The 16,551-nt window shown below is 37.5% G+C and overlaps 1 protein-coding gene across 10 annotated transcripts in view; it reads left to right on the top strand.

The window, feature by feature from the left end:
• EFCAB7 (EF-hand calcium binding domain 7) overlaps positions 1–16,551 on the top strand; it is a 40,856-nt gene that overhangs the window by 10,393 nt on the left and 13,912 nt on the right. For 8 of the 10 annotated variants that reach the window (XM_033151897.1, XM_033151895.1, XM_033151896.1 and 5 more), the window contains 8 exons: positions 1,773–1,968; positions 3,163–3,287; positions 6,432–6,573; positions 7,046–7,155; positions 8,629–8,780; positions 8,959–9,092; positions 13,102–13,250; positions 14,956–15,165. In XM_033151897.1, coding sequence (XP_033007788.1) covers positions 1,773–1,968; positions 3,163–3,287; positions 6,432–6,573; positions 7,046–7,155; positions 8,629–8,780; positions 8,959–9,092; positions 13,102–13,250; positions 14,956–15,165 — 1,218 coding nt within the window. Of the gene's footprint in view, positions 1–1,772; positions 1,969–3,162; positions 3,288–6,431; positions 6,574–7,045; positions 7,156–8,628; positions 8,781–8,958; positions 9,093–13,101; positions 13,251–14,338; positions 14,460–14,955; positions 15,166–16,551 lie in introns of those variants that run through there. The other 2 variants (XM_033151904.1, XM_033151902.1) reach the window with 2 other exon arrangements.

Genomic DNA, 16,551 nt, shown 5'->3' with positions numbered 1-16,551 from the left:
CAAGTATCAAGGGTGTCAAATGGTGAGGCTGAATAAGTGAGAGTGATTTGGTTCTTAAATGCCTAATAGGATATTTCCATGGTGTCAAAGTTTTCTGGTCACCTTTGAGTAATCCTTTCAAAGGATGTTACAGCAGTTCAGAATGTGATACATAGGTGTTAGAGGATCTGATTGTCAGTGCATGCTTTCAGAGAAAAGTATGTCAGGCACTAAAAAATTGCAAGTTTTTAGTTGTGATATATTAGAACAGCTCTTCATGTTGCAGACATGAACAATAGAGCTCAGTGTGGTTAGCCTTTGACAAAGTAAAGGTATAGGTTTGCAACCTTGAAGTATGCTTATTAATATGGTAATGTAGCTAGTACTTATAAATATCTTATCACACACTGTGTCTTGGATGCAAAGTACTAGGAGTGGAGGGGAAAAATGTATTAGTGCTATTCAATGTGCTGCTTGGCAAGGGAGTGTAAGACTTCTCACAGTGAGGCACCACAGTGCATCAGAGGTTGTGTTACAGTATGACATCCATGATAAATAAGGAAGATACATGCTGTAGCATGGAAACTCTAGTAGGCTATAAGAATCTCTTGAGAAGGAACTTGTGCAAATGGAAGAGCTTCTCTGAATATGCAGTCAATTCTCTCATGTGACACTCTTTCAATATGCTAGAAATGAAGAAGCTTTTTACTAATGTAGAGTCTCTGTAAGCCTCAGTGTATTAGAATAATAGACATATAGAGTTGGAAGGGACCCCAAGGGTCATCTAGTCCAACTCCCTGCAATGCAAGACTCTTAGCTAGTTCATACATGTATCAGTGAAATTCAAACTTGCACTGGCAGACTTGTGCTCATGCAGCAAATCATCCCTCTCTCCTCCCTGCAACCTTCACTCACACCCCACATCTGCTCTGCAGGGTCCCCCAGTCCTCCAGAGCGGATTTTGAGGACTGCGGGGGGAGGAGAGGCAGGTGATATCCCATTGTGTGAGCAGAATTCAGTTCTGCATGCAAATATAAACATTTGGACACAACCCTATATACAACTATATATTTATGGCAGACATCAAGGTTAATACTTAAAAATAGAAGGAGTGTAGAGAGTATCAGAACAGGAGTAGTATCTCATCTAGCTATATTGACAATGTATTTTTCTCTAAGAGTTCACAGTGAATATAGAAGAACATCCCTTTTTTTTAGCAAAGAGAAATAGGATAAGGAATGTATATGTGTAAAATAAGTGTTGCTTAAAGGCTGTTCCTTCCAAATACATTCTCGAGTATGCAGTGTCATCTATCACAGTATTGTCTTTCTGGCTGTAGCTAAAGCAATGTTCTTTAAAATGTAACTGTTCCTTTTTTGTTATCTGGACTTTGTTAATCTTGGGAGTTTACCTTGTCTGAAATGACTATGTTGTTCATTAAAGTTTCCCATCTAGACTCATAGAAAAGAAAAGAAAACTCCTTCATTTAAAATTAGACATAAAAAGCCAGTCTGTCTACAAATATGTCTGGTAGACAATATAAATCTTATCTTGGGGTACCTTTCATTTTTATTTTCTCTCAGTTGTATGATCTCCTCATTGAATCATGTCTCCATTTTATTGTGCCACTGGAGAGTGGTCAGTTTGATTCATGAGAGCAAGATGAGGATTGTACTAACAGAAGAAATACTCTTTATCTGTTGATCTATTTCTTGCTTAGTAGTGCCTTTGTTTATTTTCCTTCTAAAATACTTAAAGAGACCAAGGTGTGTGTGTGTGTGTTTTGTTTACAGTTTTGTAAATTGTATATGACAACCAATGAGCAATGTCTGAAGAATGCACTAGAAAAACTGGAGGTTGACAGTAAACTGAAGCGTCAGCAGTTTGGAAGTAAACTTGAGACTTCATCAGAACTGGCTACATCACTAATATCAAAAACAATACCAAAAACTGCAAGGAAAACAGAATCCAAACCAATGCTAAAACGAGGTAATAATTTTTCAAACAGGAACGCTCTAGTTCATGGAGCGTCTGTATTTCCCCCCCCTACATGACACCTTGGATATAGATTTTTTCATTTTTTTGAAATGTGTGCTTATTTATTTCACTAAAATTATTTGCTTTGTCAATGGTAGAAATGTCTCACTGGTATTTCCAAAGCCCTAGGCTCAAAAGAAATTTTGCTACATCCCTCATTTCAGCATTTTTCTTTCTCTAGCATTAGCTGATTAATGTTTGAATGACCCCATTCACACAGCATATCCCAATAACACACTTCTGCTGCTGTTGCAATGCCACAGAAGAAGCAAGCTACAGTTTGGCTTTCATGTCTTCTGAGCCTTACTTGAAGTTTGTTTGTTTTCCAAATAAGCTAAGAACAAACCTTGTGTCAAGGCTGGTCGATTCCTCTTCACATTACCACACAAACGTCTCTTGGTCTTTTATAATTTTTATTAAGAATTCACAAACAGTATTAATAAATAGTTCTTAACTTCAACTATCACTCCACAGAGTCATTCAGTTCAGATACCTTCTGAGCTCTGCTTCTCCCCTGACCAGCAACTCTCAAAAGGCTTTTCCCGCTCTTTTTCTAACCTCCTCGTGAGGACTGGCTTGTACCTCCCCTCCCCCGAGTTGGAGTCATAACTTAACCCTTGCCTCTGTGAACATTATAACTCTCTTTCTAACTCTACCCCGACGCCTTGGACCAGAGATCTTCCCTATGTTGTGTTTTGGCAAATGAACTTTTCCTGCATGATGAGTGGCTGGTTCACTGAAAGCTGGCAGAATGTCCACTCTTATTTAAAAAAGGGCGGTTTACAATTTAAATTTGGCCTTACCCTGATAAGATTTAGCACAGTATTATATGACACCAACTTTGTGATGTGGGTTATTTAATGTTTGAATTAATAGATTTGATAGATTCTCTAATCTTTTAGTGCAAATATCACTTGGCAGCTGCTGGGTTGGAGATTCATTACCAGTAGACTTGGCAAGTTTAGTGCAAATCAAAGCAGATACCAATTTTTTCCAGTGCATATACTGGACCAGCAAAACACAAATCAGTTTACCAGACCAGGTTAACTACTACAAGGTATATTTATCATTCTGTTTATATTTTCTCACTTGATGAATGTAAATATTCATAAATAAGGTGCTATAAATAAAACTCTGCAATTGTAGGTCACTGCAAGACTTCTTCACAATGTTCCTCAGCTCCAAGTTGCAAAGCATCTGTTTCTTCCACTATCAGTATGGGTGCCAGCAGCAACAAACATTTGAAGCTCGTTGAGGCAAATGCTGCAAAGGTAGACTTCGTTAATTTAGTTTGACTTTTGCTCCCCCTCACCAGGTATAGACATTGCATTTTAAATAGAAAGCAATTTTTCTCTCTTTTATAGCTTATGTTTTATTAACCGCTTGTCAAGGGCAGCAACACAGCACACAGAGATTTCTGGTTGCAAAACACTATAAACATTTTTATATAATGTTGGTTTTGCTGACATCCCGTTATTTAGGATCATTTTTCAGGTGTGAAGGTTTGCTACAGCAAAACATGTTTTTCTATAAAGGAAAGCACTCTTGGATAAAATTGTTAATGACTGTTTGAGAAATGCAAAATTGAATAATTTATTAGTACTTTAAATGCTTAAGTAGCCTGAAAGATTATATATCACAATCCTCTATAGGCAAGGTAATTGGAAATAAATATCTTCAAACATACCCAGATCAGAAGACATTAATTGGTAAATATACATTGTAGCCTGAAAATATTGACTGTTATTTAGACTAATAAGTTTTACAAGTAATTTCTTTTAAATAAGTCATTCATTCAATAACCATTCCTAAGGGAGAAAGACAACAAAGTCACTTTGCTAAGTCAATATTTGTAGAGTGTTAATATTGATCTTTTCCCTTTGTTTTCCCTTTCCTGATTCAACCTTTACTAGTTTTCTTTCAGCAGAAAATAATAGCTAGAGAAATATAAAACATTAACTGGAAACTGCTAAGATACATTAAAAATGTGCACCTCGAGACCTCTGTGTAAGGGAGAACGAATGGTTATGACCACATAATATAACTGCAGCTAGAAGACTGAACTGATTGTTCTCTTGAGTTACATTTTTGTTTCAAATAACAACTCTGTATTTGTTATTGAACTCTGAAGTCCTTTATATCTTTAACATTGCTAGACAGTGACATTTGTTCTATATTAAAATTTAAAAGCATCCTCTCCAAGGATTTTTTTCTGTGTGTTTAGGTATCCAAACCCCTATGCAATTTAGCCTGTAATTCCAGTATGTTCAAAGATGATATGTTGTTGGTTATAAAAACACACAGTAGTTTTCTACTAGTTGTAATTGGTTCAGTTTCAACAACCTATTAGATGGTAATGAAAACTAGCTCTCTAAGCTGTTAGTGGATGATCAGATTGGTCATCACAAGAGCGATCAACCCCCTGCTTAAATAGTGAAGTTCCCAAAGATGAGTTTAGTGTTCTGAGTAGGATTTTATTAAATTTTTGCTAATAAAAGTTTGTCATTGTTCTTTTGATTTGCACACCATTGTGTATCTCCTAATAGTGTTCTGCTTATAGTTATTTGTGCATGGATATTTTTCAGTATTTTTCTGAGCACTACATTTACCTCAAACCATTAGGTACTAGTTCTACTTCAACTGTTTTCCCACTACATGTAATACACAAAGAACAGCCTTTCTCAACTTTGATTCCTCATATGTTTTTGGCCTACAACTCCCATCATCCCTAGGTAGCAGGACCAGTGGTCAGGGATGATGGGAGTTGTAGGCCAAAAACAACTGGGGACCAAAGGTTGAGAAAGGCTGACAAAGAAGGAAAGCAGACTCTTGCCCCACATGGGGAACTGCGTGGTCCCTGGCTTCAAATAGGGGATATGTGTGAATTTCCTTTCCCATCACAAGGTGCATCAGAAATCTGAAACCCAAATAACACTTGGGTTTTCTACTTTACACTGGTTTTGCAGCATGCACAGGTAATGTGGCAAATCGAAAAATTCAGGAATGCATGCTAAAAATCCAAGCCATTGCAATTTATAATTGCAGACATCCCTGACCATTGGGAAAGCTTGATAAATTATGAGGAACATTCATCTATATGCTTATAACCCCACCCTGCCTCCAGTCTACCACATAAGAATAACTGCAAAGCATTCGTAGTAGAGCCCTTCCAGTTATGCTATATAAAGTATGTGATAAATTGCAAAAATATTCATCTTGGTCAGCTGTCCTGTACTGGAGATGGACAACTCCACAATAATATGATATGAAAAAAGCAATAGAACCTGTGATCCCCTTATACTGTAAGTGCTCTAGTGAATGTAGGAATAGGTTGTTATGAAATAAATGTAGAAGAATGTGTAAAAAAGCAAAATCCATCTGAAATATTGTAAACCAGAAAACTTGGTGAATTCTATGCCAGAATTAATCGCAAACAGCAGTAGATGCCATCATTTATGATTTGTCACTTGATTTGGGTTAACTTTTCTCTTGGATTTAGGCATAGACAAGTATACTTTTTCCAATATAACCATTCCTGTGATTTAAATTTGCAGTGTCAATTAGTAAGGCATGTAGAAAAAGTCATTCTGTGCTTAAACACAGTGGCATCATGCAGTTTCATCCCATACATGGTATCAAGTCCTACTCCAAAGTAATTGTAAGTAGGATTGTAGCCACAAGCCCTGTTCAATTCATTGGAACATGTATGGGGAATTTTAGGCAAAATGAATGGCAGTTTTGCTGATTTGATTGTGGCCAAAGCTAAAAAGCCATGGCCATTTCCCTAATATACTTTCACTGTTTAATCTTACAGTTTTTGAGTGTGGATGTTCCTTTTAATTCAACATTTTGTTCTTTCTCATGTCACACTCTGCACTGCAAATTGAAATGAGCCATACAATGTGCAAATATCAGTTGGAAGAAGGCTATATTTTCTTGGTTCACAAGTAGATAGAGGGTCTGTAGCACCACCTTATGCTCTCCAGATGCATAACAGGCCAGAGTTAGGGGTTTTTGTTGAGTTTTTCAATCCTTTCTACAACATAGACAATGTTTTCTGCAGAATTATTGCAGCTGAATTTTTCTATTATTTGAGACATACAAATCCACTCCTGCATTTAAATATTAGGAGCCAATATAGTGCATTCTCAACAAGAGTGAATAGTGAGATGTCCCTGATTGAAACATTGTCTTAGCTAATAATTTACATGGTTGCCTTAGCAAATTACTGTTTTCTCATCCTCTACAACCCTGTCTGTAATGTGGGATAAAACTGGAAACCTTAAAGCGTTGTTATAGGGATGACTGAGATTATGTACGTAGCATACTCTCAACACTCAAAATGCCATATAAAGTCACTGCCATACAAGGATTTAAGTAACTTCTTATATATTAATTATTTGATTTGTCTCTAGGAATGGCAACATGCGCAGTCCAAAGGATGCTTCTTCTTAGAGGAAAATGGAGAGATAATTAGTCATAAATATAAGTTGTTTTTATCTCAGAGATCTACAGTATGCATTACCATTAATCCTGTGAAACTTCGCCAAATGGAAGGTAGGAATACCTTTTTTTAAAAAAAAACCTAGGGGGGTTGAAAACTTTTTTAAAAATCTAGGGGTGGAAAACTAGCAGATGTCCCTGTAATAGAATTGCACAAGCGATTAACAGAGCAGCCCAAGATAAAATGTAACCATTGCAGGGTTGCAAATTCTTAGTTCTAGCATTAAAAAACAAAAACCAACCACATAAACATAAATGTTAATATTTGTGGCATATGTTGCTGTTGTTAACTTTGCTGTCTGGTCTTTGACCGCAATAAAGATTGATTGATTGATTGATTGATTGAATGTATGTTTGCAGTATACAATCACAAACATGCATGACAACTGTTTTCACTGCATGTGAGACCTTACAATGATAGCGGGCAAAACACAATGGATTCTTTTGGTAACACAGCATTCAGCTGCATCAACGAGTTAATGACAGATCTTTGACTATTAGTACAATTTTGCTTGCTTTTTGATAGGAAAACCCTCTCCTTGGTTAGTGGTGGACACAGCATTGTACATACTCAAAGAAAATGAAACTGAAGAAAACATACAGCTTGTCAGCTTCACTGAGCTACGAAATAAAGAGGTCATAGACATTTTTAAGTTTCCTTTACTGACTATATATGTGGCATATTAATAATGTTTATATCTGGAACACAGCAGACTCTATAAATGGCTGGTACTTTGTGCTTTGCCATTGAGAAAATAGCTAAATTACCAATGAAGTAGTCAAGTAAAGGCAGTATTATTACTAACAGAATTAATATCCTGTTAATTATATACTTTTCAAATATTTCCCTGATGAACATAAGATAAAAGCCAAAATCTGAAGAATCCCTTTAAAAAGATACTTATGTCGGTTAGGCCTAAGAGGACTGTTGATTTCCTTCACAACACATAAATGTGGACTTGAATAAGCAACAGAACTCTTTCATTTTAATTTCCAAACTGTCCTCAAGTGAGCGTTGTAAAAATACTAAGATAAATAGAAGACTTTTTATTACTTTTATTTCCTCCTATACCAGATATGAGTCAATCCAAATGGATGGATTCTCCCTTATCATTATAAATCCAAGTCCTTTTATATACAATCATTTTATTCATTAATTCATTCATTCAGCACAGTAAGTATATATCTGTAACCCACTTCTGGTACAGAGTGCTGATGTCTTCCATCAATATAACATTTCTTTTGGAGGGCCATTGCAGTGTTCCCCACATTTGGCGTACTCTGTTTTGTATGTGATATAATGCCATTAGAGTATTACCCCTTTTCATCAAGGTCAAACAATATGTGACTTTAAGGACAGGATTCAAAAACATATTTGGACTGGCCACATCCCTTTGTTTACAAAAAGTAGTTGCCGAAGTACAAGGACTGCCAGAGTATAGAGAGTTTAATCCTAGGGCCACACATAATTTTCACACTGAAAGTTAGCTCTGAACCTGCTATCTTTTCCAGTGTTTGAAAAACTACAATTGGTGAGAGAGATTCCCCATGCTCACACTGTTTTCGATGTTTTACATATTGTATTTGTTACTTTGTATACCTCTTAGAGACTATCTTAAGCATTAAGTGGTATAAAATAAAATATAAATATACATATACATATAAATATAAAATAAATATAAAATAAAATAAATTTGTTTGTTTACATGAAAATATGCTCACTTCCAGAAAACATATGTCAGGGAACTGGGCCCAAATCCACTGCATTCCAATCTACTTTATAGAGAGTGGGAATGTGCAGCTCTCCTCCACATCTTGCACATTTATTACAGCAAATACTTGTGTACCCAGGTTGCCTCGTAAAGGGTGATGCAATGCTCTGTGAGCTTTTGAGCACAGGCTTTCATTTCTGAGTCCAGAACTCAATTCGGTGCACTTCATTGGTTCTTACATTATCATCTGTGGTTCCTTTTATAATCTGTGTGATGTACATGTGGGAAAGGTTTACAAGATATAAACTCAAATATTCGTTGTGCTTGTATGGGGAGAAATAATGATGGCGGTCAGAAATCTAAAACATCCTGCATCTATCTTTTTCCTTTGTGATAGGTTTTTGGTTGGAGCGGGGAACTTGAAAGTGGTGTCTATTGGGCAATTCCTTTCACCACAGGCTGTAGATTCAGAAAATCAAAAAAGCAAATTAGAAGAGAAGCCAAACTTGTACATGGAGATGGAGAATTCACAGCTACCAAAGAGTTCCGGTAAGGCAGACCAGCTTTTGTGAAATTTAGGCTCTTCATATTTTAACAAAAATATGTTGCTGAAAAATTTGTCTCCCAAAGAAATCAGTCTTCTGAAATGAACTGATGAGTGAGTCCAAGGGATGAAATGAAGGAAGCAGACAATCTGTTGAGCTGCTTTTTCTCTTCAACCTTTCAGAGCAGCCTTATCAGAAATATTTGAAATGATTGATTTGGATGGGAATGGCTTTCTCAGCCTGGAAGAGAACAACTTCTTTGAAATGAGAACTAGTGGAGAAAAGTGTGATGAGGAAGCTTGGGCCATATGCAAAGGTAACACTGAAATTATCTATATGCAAATTTAACCTCTCTATGCCCAAGTGCAGCATCATTTATCTGAATGCCTTTGGCATTTATCATATGATTAAATAGAAATGCTGATTACATAGGTTCACAGTTCATTAGCATGAGGCTACATGGAAGGAACAATATAGTTCGTTAACGGTTAATGTAGTTTGGGTGTATTCACGGGCAACATTTTTTTTCTAATGAAAATATACCATAGAATTCAGTATCTTAAGCTCTGTGTGACATATATTGCTTTGTCATCTCTCCCCCCCCTTATTGCTTTGTGCTGTTGTTACGAGGTCTTTCTATTACTTCATAAATTCATTTCTTTCCTTTTTCTTCTTTTAGCTTGCATCTCTGTAATATCAAAGGTAGCTCCTTCAGTCCCCTGACTGTCATTTACAGTCTCCCTGCTAGCTCTCCCATTTCCTTTTGCTTTATTTTGCTCTTGCCTGAGGTCAAACTATAAGATGTCCCTAATAGGGGGTTATGTTGGAGAATAACAAAAAAGGGGGCAAACCCTCCACTGCTTTATCTCCTCATGGCTTCTACTCTTGCAGCTTCAGTAAGTGTCATGTCAGTTGTGGGGGGCATTCCAGATGGTCATTTTATTGCACAGTAAATGTACAGTTGTTATTCATTTGTTGCAGGGGATCTAAATGTCTTTGCCCTAAGGTAATGTTTCTTTTTCATTTTCCCAGCATTCAAGCAGCAATATTTTGTTAATGGGAAAATGTGATGTTTTCCTGCACATATTCTACAGTGCAGAGCAGGAGTAGAGAAGCACAGGCCCAGGGACCAAATGTGGCCCTCAGACTGCTCAGACCTTGCTTCCTTCCCAGATCACACCCCCTTACTTACTTTGTTTTGCACCCTCCTCAACTGTTGTTGTTTGGCTTGAATTGTGATGGTGTCCCTTGCTTGTATGAATGGAGAGACAGAGAAAGAGAGAGAGAGAGAGAGACTCTTGCATGACTGGAATGTAGTCTGCTGTACAAAGGTAAGAGTCAAATCCGTTGTGCCACCACTCCAGAGTCTAGAGAAATATGGTTTTGTGTTACAGGCACCAACTGATTAAGGTCCATGACTACACCAAAGTACTTCCCAGCACATTTCCTGCATTATTTTGTAAACTTTTAAAGCTTGTTTTATTTTAAATTACTTCTATACTGGTATACAGGCAGAGCTTTCCATGTTAAAATGAGAGTTCATATAACCTACCATCCTCCTCCACATAAATGTCCTGCTACTTAGTGTCCACCATGTTTTGAAATCCAGCGCTGAAGTATCTTCCACTTTTAGAAAGAAAATGGGTGGAATCATAGAATTGTAGAGTTTGAAGGGACCCTCTGCAATGCAGGAATATGCAGCTGTCCCATGTGGGAATCGAACCTGCAACCTTGGCATTAGCAGCACTGTGCTCTAACCAAATGAGCTATACAGTTTCTATTACATAAAAAAGAATATTGAGATATTGGCACTCAAAGGGGGAAGGGAGGCAGAATAGATTTTTGTTTGCATGAAAGGGCCCACGTTATGCTGGCTGCTTGGCCTATCATCATCATCATAATAATCATTCATTCATTCATTCATTCATTCATGTCAATTGCATTAAAAAAAGTTTTATAACGTGTTCATGCCTTTGGAAAAATCTGGCTGTATAAATGTTCCTGTATATGTAGATATATTTCATTGCAAATAAAACTTCAGGAGGTTCATGTAACCACATTGAAAACTATGTCTGTTCAGCATGTGTGCACAAATGCATGCCACCCCATTCTCCTTAATTTTGGGAAGTGCGTAATGAGTTCATGCATGGCAGGAATTGCATTTCCTGACATGGAAGAGAATTGAATTAGCCCTTACTCATCCAGAGTGCTGTATGTTCTCAGTTTTGTATTTTTAGATTGTAAATACATTTGATAAAACTATGACCGTACATGCCTTCTGAGACTTTCATCTAAGCATTCAACTATTCATAATCCACAGACATATTTCAATTTATTGTCACTTCTTATTTGGCCTTCAGTATCACAAATTAGGATTTGCATGCTAAGAATAAATGATCTTGCACGTGGATGATATGAAGGTAAATTCATTAATGCTTATGAGAAACTTCGTTATTATTACAGTACAAAATAGAAACTGGAATTAATGAGGTGTACCAGTAGGCTTGCAACAGCTTAAATAGACATTTTAAAGGCTGCGGTGCTTTGTTAATTCCGGCTAAAATATTCAGCATTTGACCGATCCTGTTTCATATTACTCTGTAAAATCTTTAGAGCTTTTTATGTTTTCATTAAGGAGCATAAATTCTGACATCCTTTATATGATGGCTTCAGTCCAAAGGACCATGTGACTACCAGTAATTCCATATGCCCAAGGGAAATTGAAATTGAGGGGACTTCCATGAAGATCTCAAAATCTGTTGCTCAAAGAAGGGAATTGTAAAAATATCACTGGACATGCCCAAACCTTTGGGCAGACATAAAGTTCTCATCTTTGGCTTTGCATTTTGTGCATTTGGTTTCTTATATATTTGAGAGTAGGGGATACAAGTCACACATTTTCTGGAACAAACACAGCAACAATACTTAGAAGACCTTAACGGGCCCGTCAAAAGGAAGCAACAGCAAAAGCTGTGAATAGATTACTTGGCAATTAATCAGCTGGAGGGTTCAGATGAACCTCATAAATCTTGAGAACAAAGTTCAAGCAGTTTATAATAGCACCTGAACCCTTAGATTTATTCATTTGGTAATCTCTTTTAAATAATACATAGTAAAGAATTAGCATTGTAATGAAGATGAGAAATCCATTTTTAAATATTCTGTGCTTTAAGAACATTTTAATTTTGTGTTTGCTTGATGACCTGGTTTTCTAGCAAGAATTTGCTAGAAGAATTTGCTGAATATTATTGGAACTATATTACTTTTCAGAAATCAAACTTATCTAAGATATGAGCTCACAGCATCCATAACATAAAAGCCTCTCTCAGTGATGAAAGTGAATGGTAACTTCATAGATACAAATAGTGGCATTCTTGTATCAATCCACTTCTCATACCAAGGATTACCACCTGGTTCCCACTCCACAATTATACACTGCAGAAGACTGTAGACATTGTTTATATACTGTATTCATTTACTTTGCAATACCTTGTCTTCCACTGATTTAAAAGCCAGCCAATATTGTATTTATTCTTGTTACTAAAGAAATTTAGGTTACTACTGATCTAGGTTGCTATTTCCAAAAATGGGGATTGGCCATTAGCTTCTTTCACGCATCACTGTATATCATAGTTAATAGTTTACCATGAATGAGCCCATCTTGGCCAATTTGCTCTTCCCTGCTTGCCCTGGGAAGAAGAAAGCCATAAGAGACCATACAACGAACCACAATTTGTGGCCAACGTTTTTATTGATTTGCTGATAAAACTCCACCCACTGGCTCAAATAATTTCAAGAGAAACTCATTTAATTTGTCATTTCTTGCATGTTGAGTTTTCAGTGAAGCCAAATAAATAACTTTGTCATGTATATATTTCATAACAAATTTTCTGAAACACAAGGATGCAAAATAAAACCTTTATAATTACTGACATATATAACAGGGCTGGGGAATCTGGTATATACAACAGCTCCTGCCTTCCCTTATTATTTCCTTGACGGCTGGGGATGATGGGAGTTGCAATCCAACAGTATTAGGAGGGCCATAGGTTCTCCACCGCTGATGCAAACATTGCCATCAAAGTGCCAGTTCTTCACAGAGTTTCACAAATCAAAAAGACACAGGCCTGCCTAAAGGGGCTTACACTAGGAGACAATATGAAGAAAGGAAGGAAGAGAGGAACAAGGGTGGCAAACAACAAAAGGAAAAGAGGAATGGGAATGGCCAAGGGATGGAATCCAATGTTTGCTTTTCCTGAATACAGGCAATTTTGATCGTTTCCACTGTAGCCTGTGAAAATATTTGCCTTATGTTTTCTTATTAGAGAATTTTGATATGAAGAACAATGAACTCACAAGACAGGGATTTATGGATCTGAATCTCATGGAAGCCAGTCAACAAGGCAGGGATCTTAGCAGCCTCTGGATGACTTTGCAGTCAATGGGCTACAACAAAGCATTGGAATTGACTGAGGTATGATAAACATTGGGCAAGGTGAGGAGGAAGTAGCCACAATGTGCAATTGTAATGTTTTTACTGCATTAAGCTGATCTTAAGTTGAACCAGTTACAAAGTTGTAATGTAAGTATGTGCTGCAAGCTTTGCATGTTATCATAGAATCATAGAATTGTAGAGTTGGGAGGGACCCCAAGGGTCATCTAGTCCAACACCCTGCAATGAAGGAATCTCAACTGAAGCATCCATGACAGGTGCCCCTCCAATCTCTGCTTTAAAAACCACCAATGAAGGAGAGTCCACCAATTTCCGAGGGCGTCCGTTCCACTGTTGAACAACCTTTGCTGTCAGAAAGTTCTTTCTGATGTTTACTCGGAATCTCCTTTCTTGTAACTTGAAGCCATTGGTTCAGGTCCTACCCTCTGAGGCAGGAGAAAACAAGCTTTCTGCATCTTCCATGTGATAGCCCTTTGGATATTTGAAGATGGTTATCATAGCTCATCTTAGCTTCCTTTCTCAGGCTCCCTGAAACTCCCTCAGCTGGCCCTCATAAGGCTTGATTTTCAAACCCTTAGTCACCTTCCTCTGCACAAGTTCCAGCTTGTCAATATCCTTCTTAAATTGTGGCACCCAGAGCTGGACACAGTATTCCAGGGGTAATCTGACCAAGGCAGAATAGAGTGGTACTATTATTTTCGAAACACTATGCTTCTATTGATGCAACCTAGAATAGCATTAGCTTTCTTTGCTGCTGCATCTCACTGTTGACTCATGTTAAGCTTGTGGTCTATTAAGGCCCTTCAACCCGTTTCACAAGTACTACTGGCAAGCCAGATGTCCCCCATCTTATATTTGTGCAGCTGGTTATTCCAGCCTAAGTGTAGAACCTTACATTTGTCCCTACTGAAGATCTTTTTGTTAGCTTGGGCCCAGTTCTCCAATCTGTTACGGTCATCTTGCATCCTGATTCTGGCTTCTGCTGCATTAGCTACCTCTCCCAGTTTGGTGTAATCTGCAAATTTGATGAGCATCCCTTGATACCTTCATCCATGTCATTTATAAAGACGTTGAACAACAAATTAATTTATAGTTTATGTGTCATATAGATACCCAAAGTAAAGGCATCACATCTGTTATCCAAAGGGAAAGTATCCAAAACTTTCTCCAGTCCAGCGGGTAAAAGGGGCTAATGAGACTGACAATATGAAATGGAATCCAAAAACAGTGCAGCTGGCATTTGGGTGGTGGTTCTTGCTGAAACAGTTCCTTCGGCCAAAGAGGCAAAGCAGCTTTTCAGATGAAGCAAAAATTGAAGCTCAGAATATTCTCTGGCATGCATATGCATATGCCACCTCTTCAGATATTGTCCATGGCCATGTAAGGATAAGTAGTTCCCAATTGTAGCTTGGAAATAAAATAAAGGTCCATTTCAGTCATCAGGGGAGCACAGCAGGCTCCTCCCTGCTCCATTGTTAGCATTGACTGTAGTGGAACAATATGTAGCATTGTCATAATCATAGCTTATACTAACCATTGAAGGAGCATTCAAGGCTTTTAAAATCAATTGTTGTGCCTATCTTGCAGTTTTAGGTCATCAAATAGAACAGTTCTAAGGTCATTTTCAGATTCCCCTACCCAAAAATCTAAATTTGGTTTCATTGAATAGATCAAAATATGATATCTACAATGATAGATATAACAAATGTCCCCCCACTCTTTATAGGCATGCCCCTTTTCCATTCGCGTCTATGCAGAAAAATGCAAACCCAGAATTCAACCTGTTTGTCTGGAAGCTGGTGGTGAGCAACTTAAGACAGCCATTTGTATGAGTGTGGCTAATAAAGGAGACGCTAAGCCGATGGATGCCAGTGAAAATATAGTTATTCACACTTATAAAAGTGATACACGGATCACGTCTGTTATTGGAAACAAGGTATTGTATTAAATATATACCTGTATAACAGGAACAGCCCTTACAAAATCTTTTTGTATTTTTACTGTTTATTTATCACAACCAGACTGGGACCAATCCAACCCTTCTAGATCAGGGTCTTTTTTGTCAACGACTTGAGCTGGAATCACACATTGAAGCCAGATATGCAGTAAGCAGAAAATTCTGACCAAGCAAAGCCAAGAAATGAGGTGTGGCTGGCTCAGTGGGGCAGTGCTGTGTTGCTGCCTTCCTGACTGTGTCACTGCTGTTTACAGGATAAAGGTGGGGCAGGGCAATGGCAAGGTCAGAGCTGCATGGGCACACCAGTGGAGCCAACTGGGTGTTCTTGCCTGTTTACTAATTGCTCCAGTCAGCTGATGGGCCCCAGAGAGGCATCAATTGGAAGTCCCTTTGCAGAATAGCTTGTTATTGAAACCACTTGTAAATGGATTTCAGAGTTGATCTCTTCTCAAGTTGTTGCCAGACATCATAACGTTGTCAGGTGATTGACCCCAGCTACATCTCAGAGTTGGGTGGGATGCAGGGTAAGTTCCCCACCTGTAGCTCAGATTGTCGGCAAACCTGTGACAGGCTTTCCCTTTTGATGATTGTTGTCAGCATGCTGTCAATCTGGACACTCTTCATTTCTCCTTCCTGATTTCTGTGTATATATTTAGGAACTAGAAAAGTTAGTATATTGGGCATTTCCATTGTACATTTTGCAATTTATCTTTACAAGGTTTATTTCAACTTATTACAAGTTTTCATATATTCAGTATCCATATTAGTGAAACATTTTATTGGCGACAAATTCCATTCCAAATAAGCAATGAAATATTAAGAAATAAAAAAAGGAAAATAGCAAACAGCTAGTCTTCAGTGTACTCTATACTTAATTATTTATCCAGGCTAATCAATATCACATTAGCTCAGTAACAGAGAAAAGCAAATAGACCAAACTTTCTGTAGTGATCTTTACAAATGAAATTTAAGGACCTTGTGTGTACGATAAAATATGCTTACCATAATAAAATATTTCTAAGCACTTTGTTTACTAAAACATGCTATACCAAATGGCAATCCATTTAGACCTGAGTAGTCCAAATAACAAAGCTCCTCTTGTCTATATTTCCCTCTCCAACAGCTTTAACCACTTAGTTGCCAACAATCCCACCTTAGGCTATAAATCTGGTCCATTTTTTATTGTAAATCTGTTGATGTGAAGAACATATGTAGAAAATGGAGTGGGAGATAACCATGTATGCTGTCCTCAGCTCCTTGGAGGAAAGGTGGGAAATAAATTAACAAACAATATTGATGATAATACTAATGCTTGTTAGTTATTCAGGGCCATTATGACTACCATGCAGGTTGCCCTGCATGACA

The sequence above is a fragment of the Lacerta agilis genome, chromosome 6 (genome assembly GCF_009819535.1).
Source record: "Lacerta agilis isolate rLacAgi1 chromosome 6, rLacAgi1.pri, whole genome shotgun sequence".
NCBI lineage: Eukaryota > Metazoa > Chordata > Lepidosauria > Squamata > Lacertidae > Lacerta > Lacerta agilis.
The sequence above is the reverse complement of the archived record's forward strand: the minus strand, read 5'-3'. Positions and strand labels throughout refer to the sequence as shown.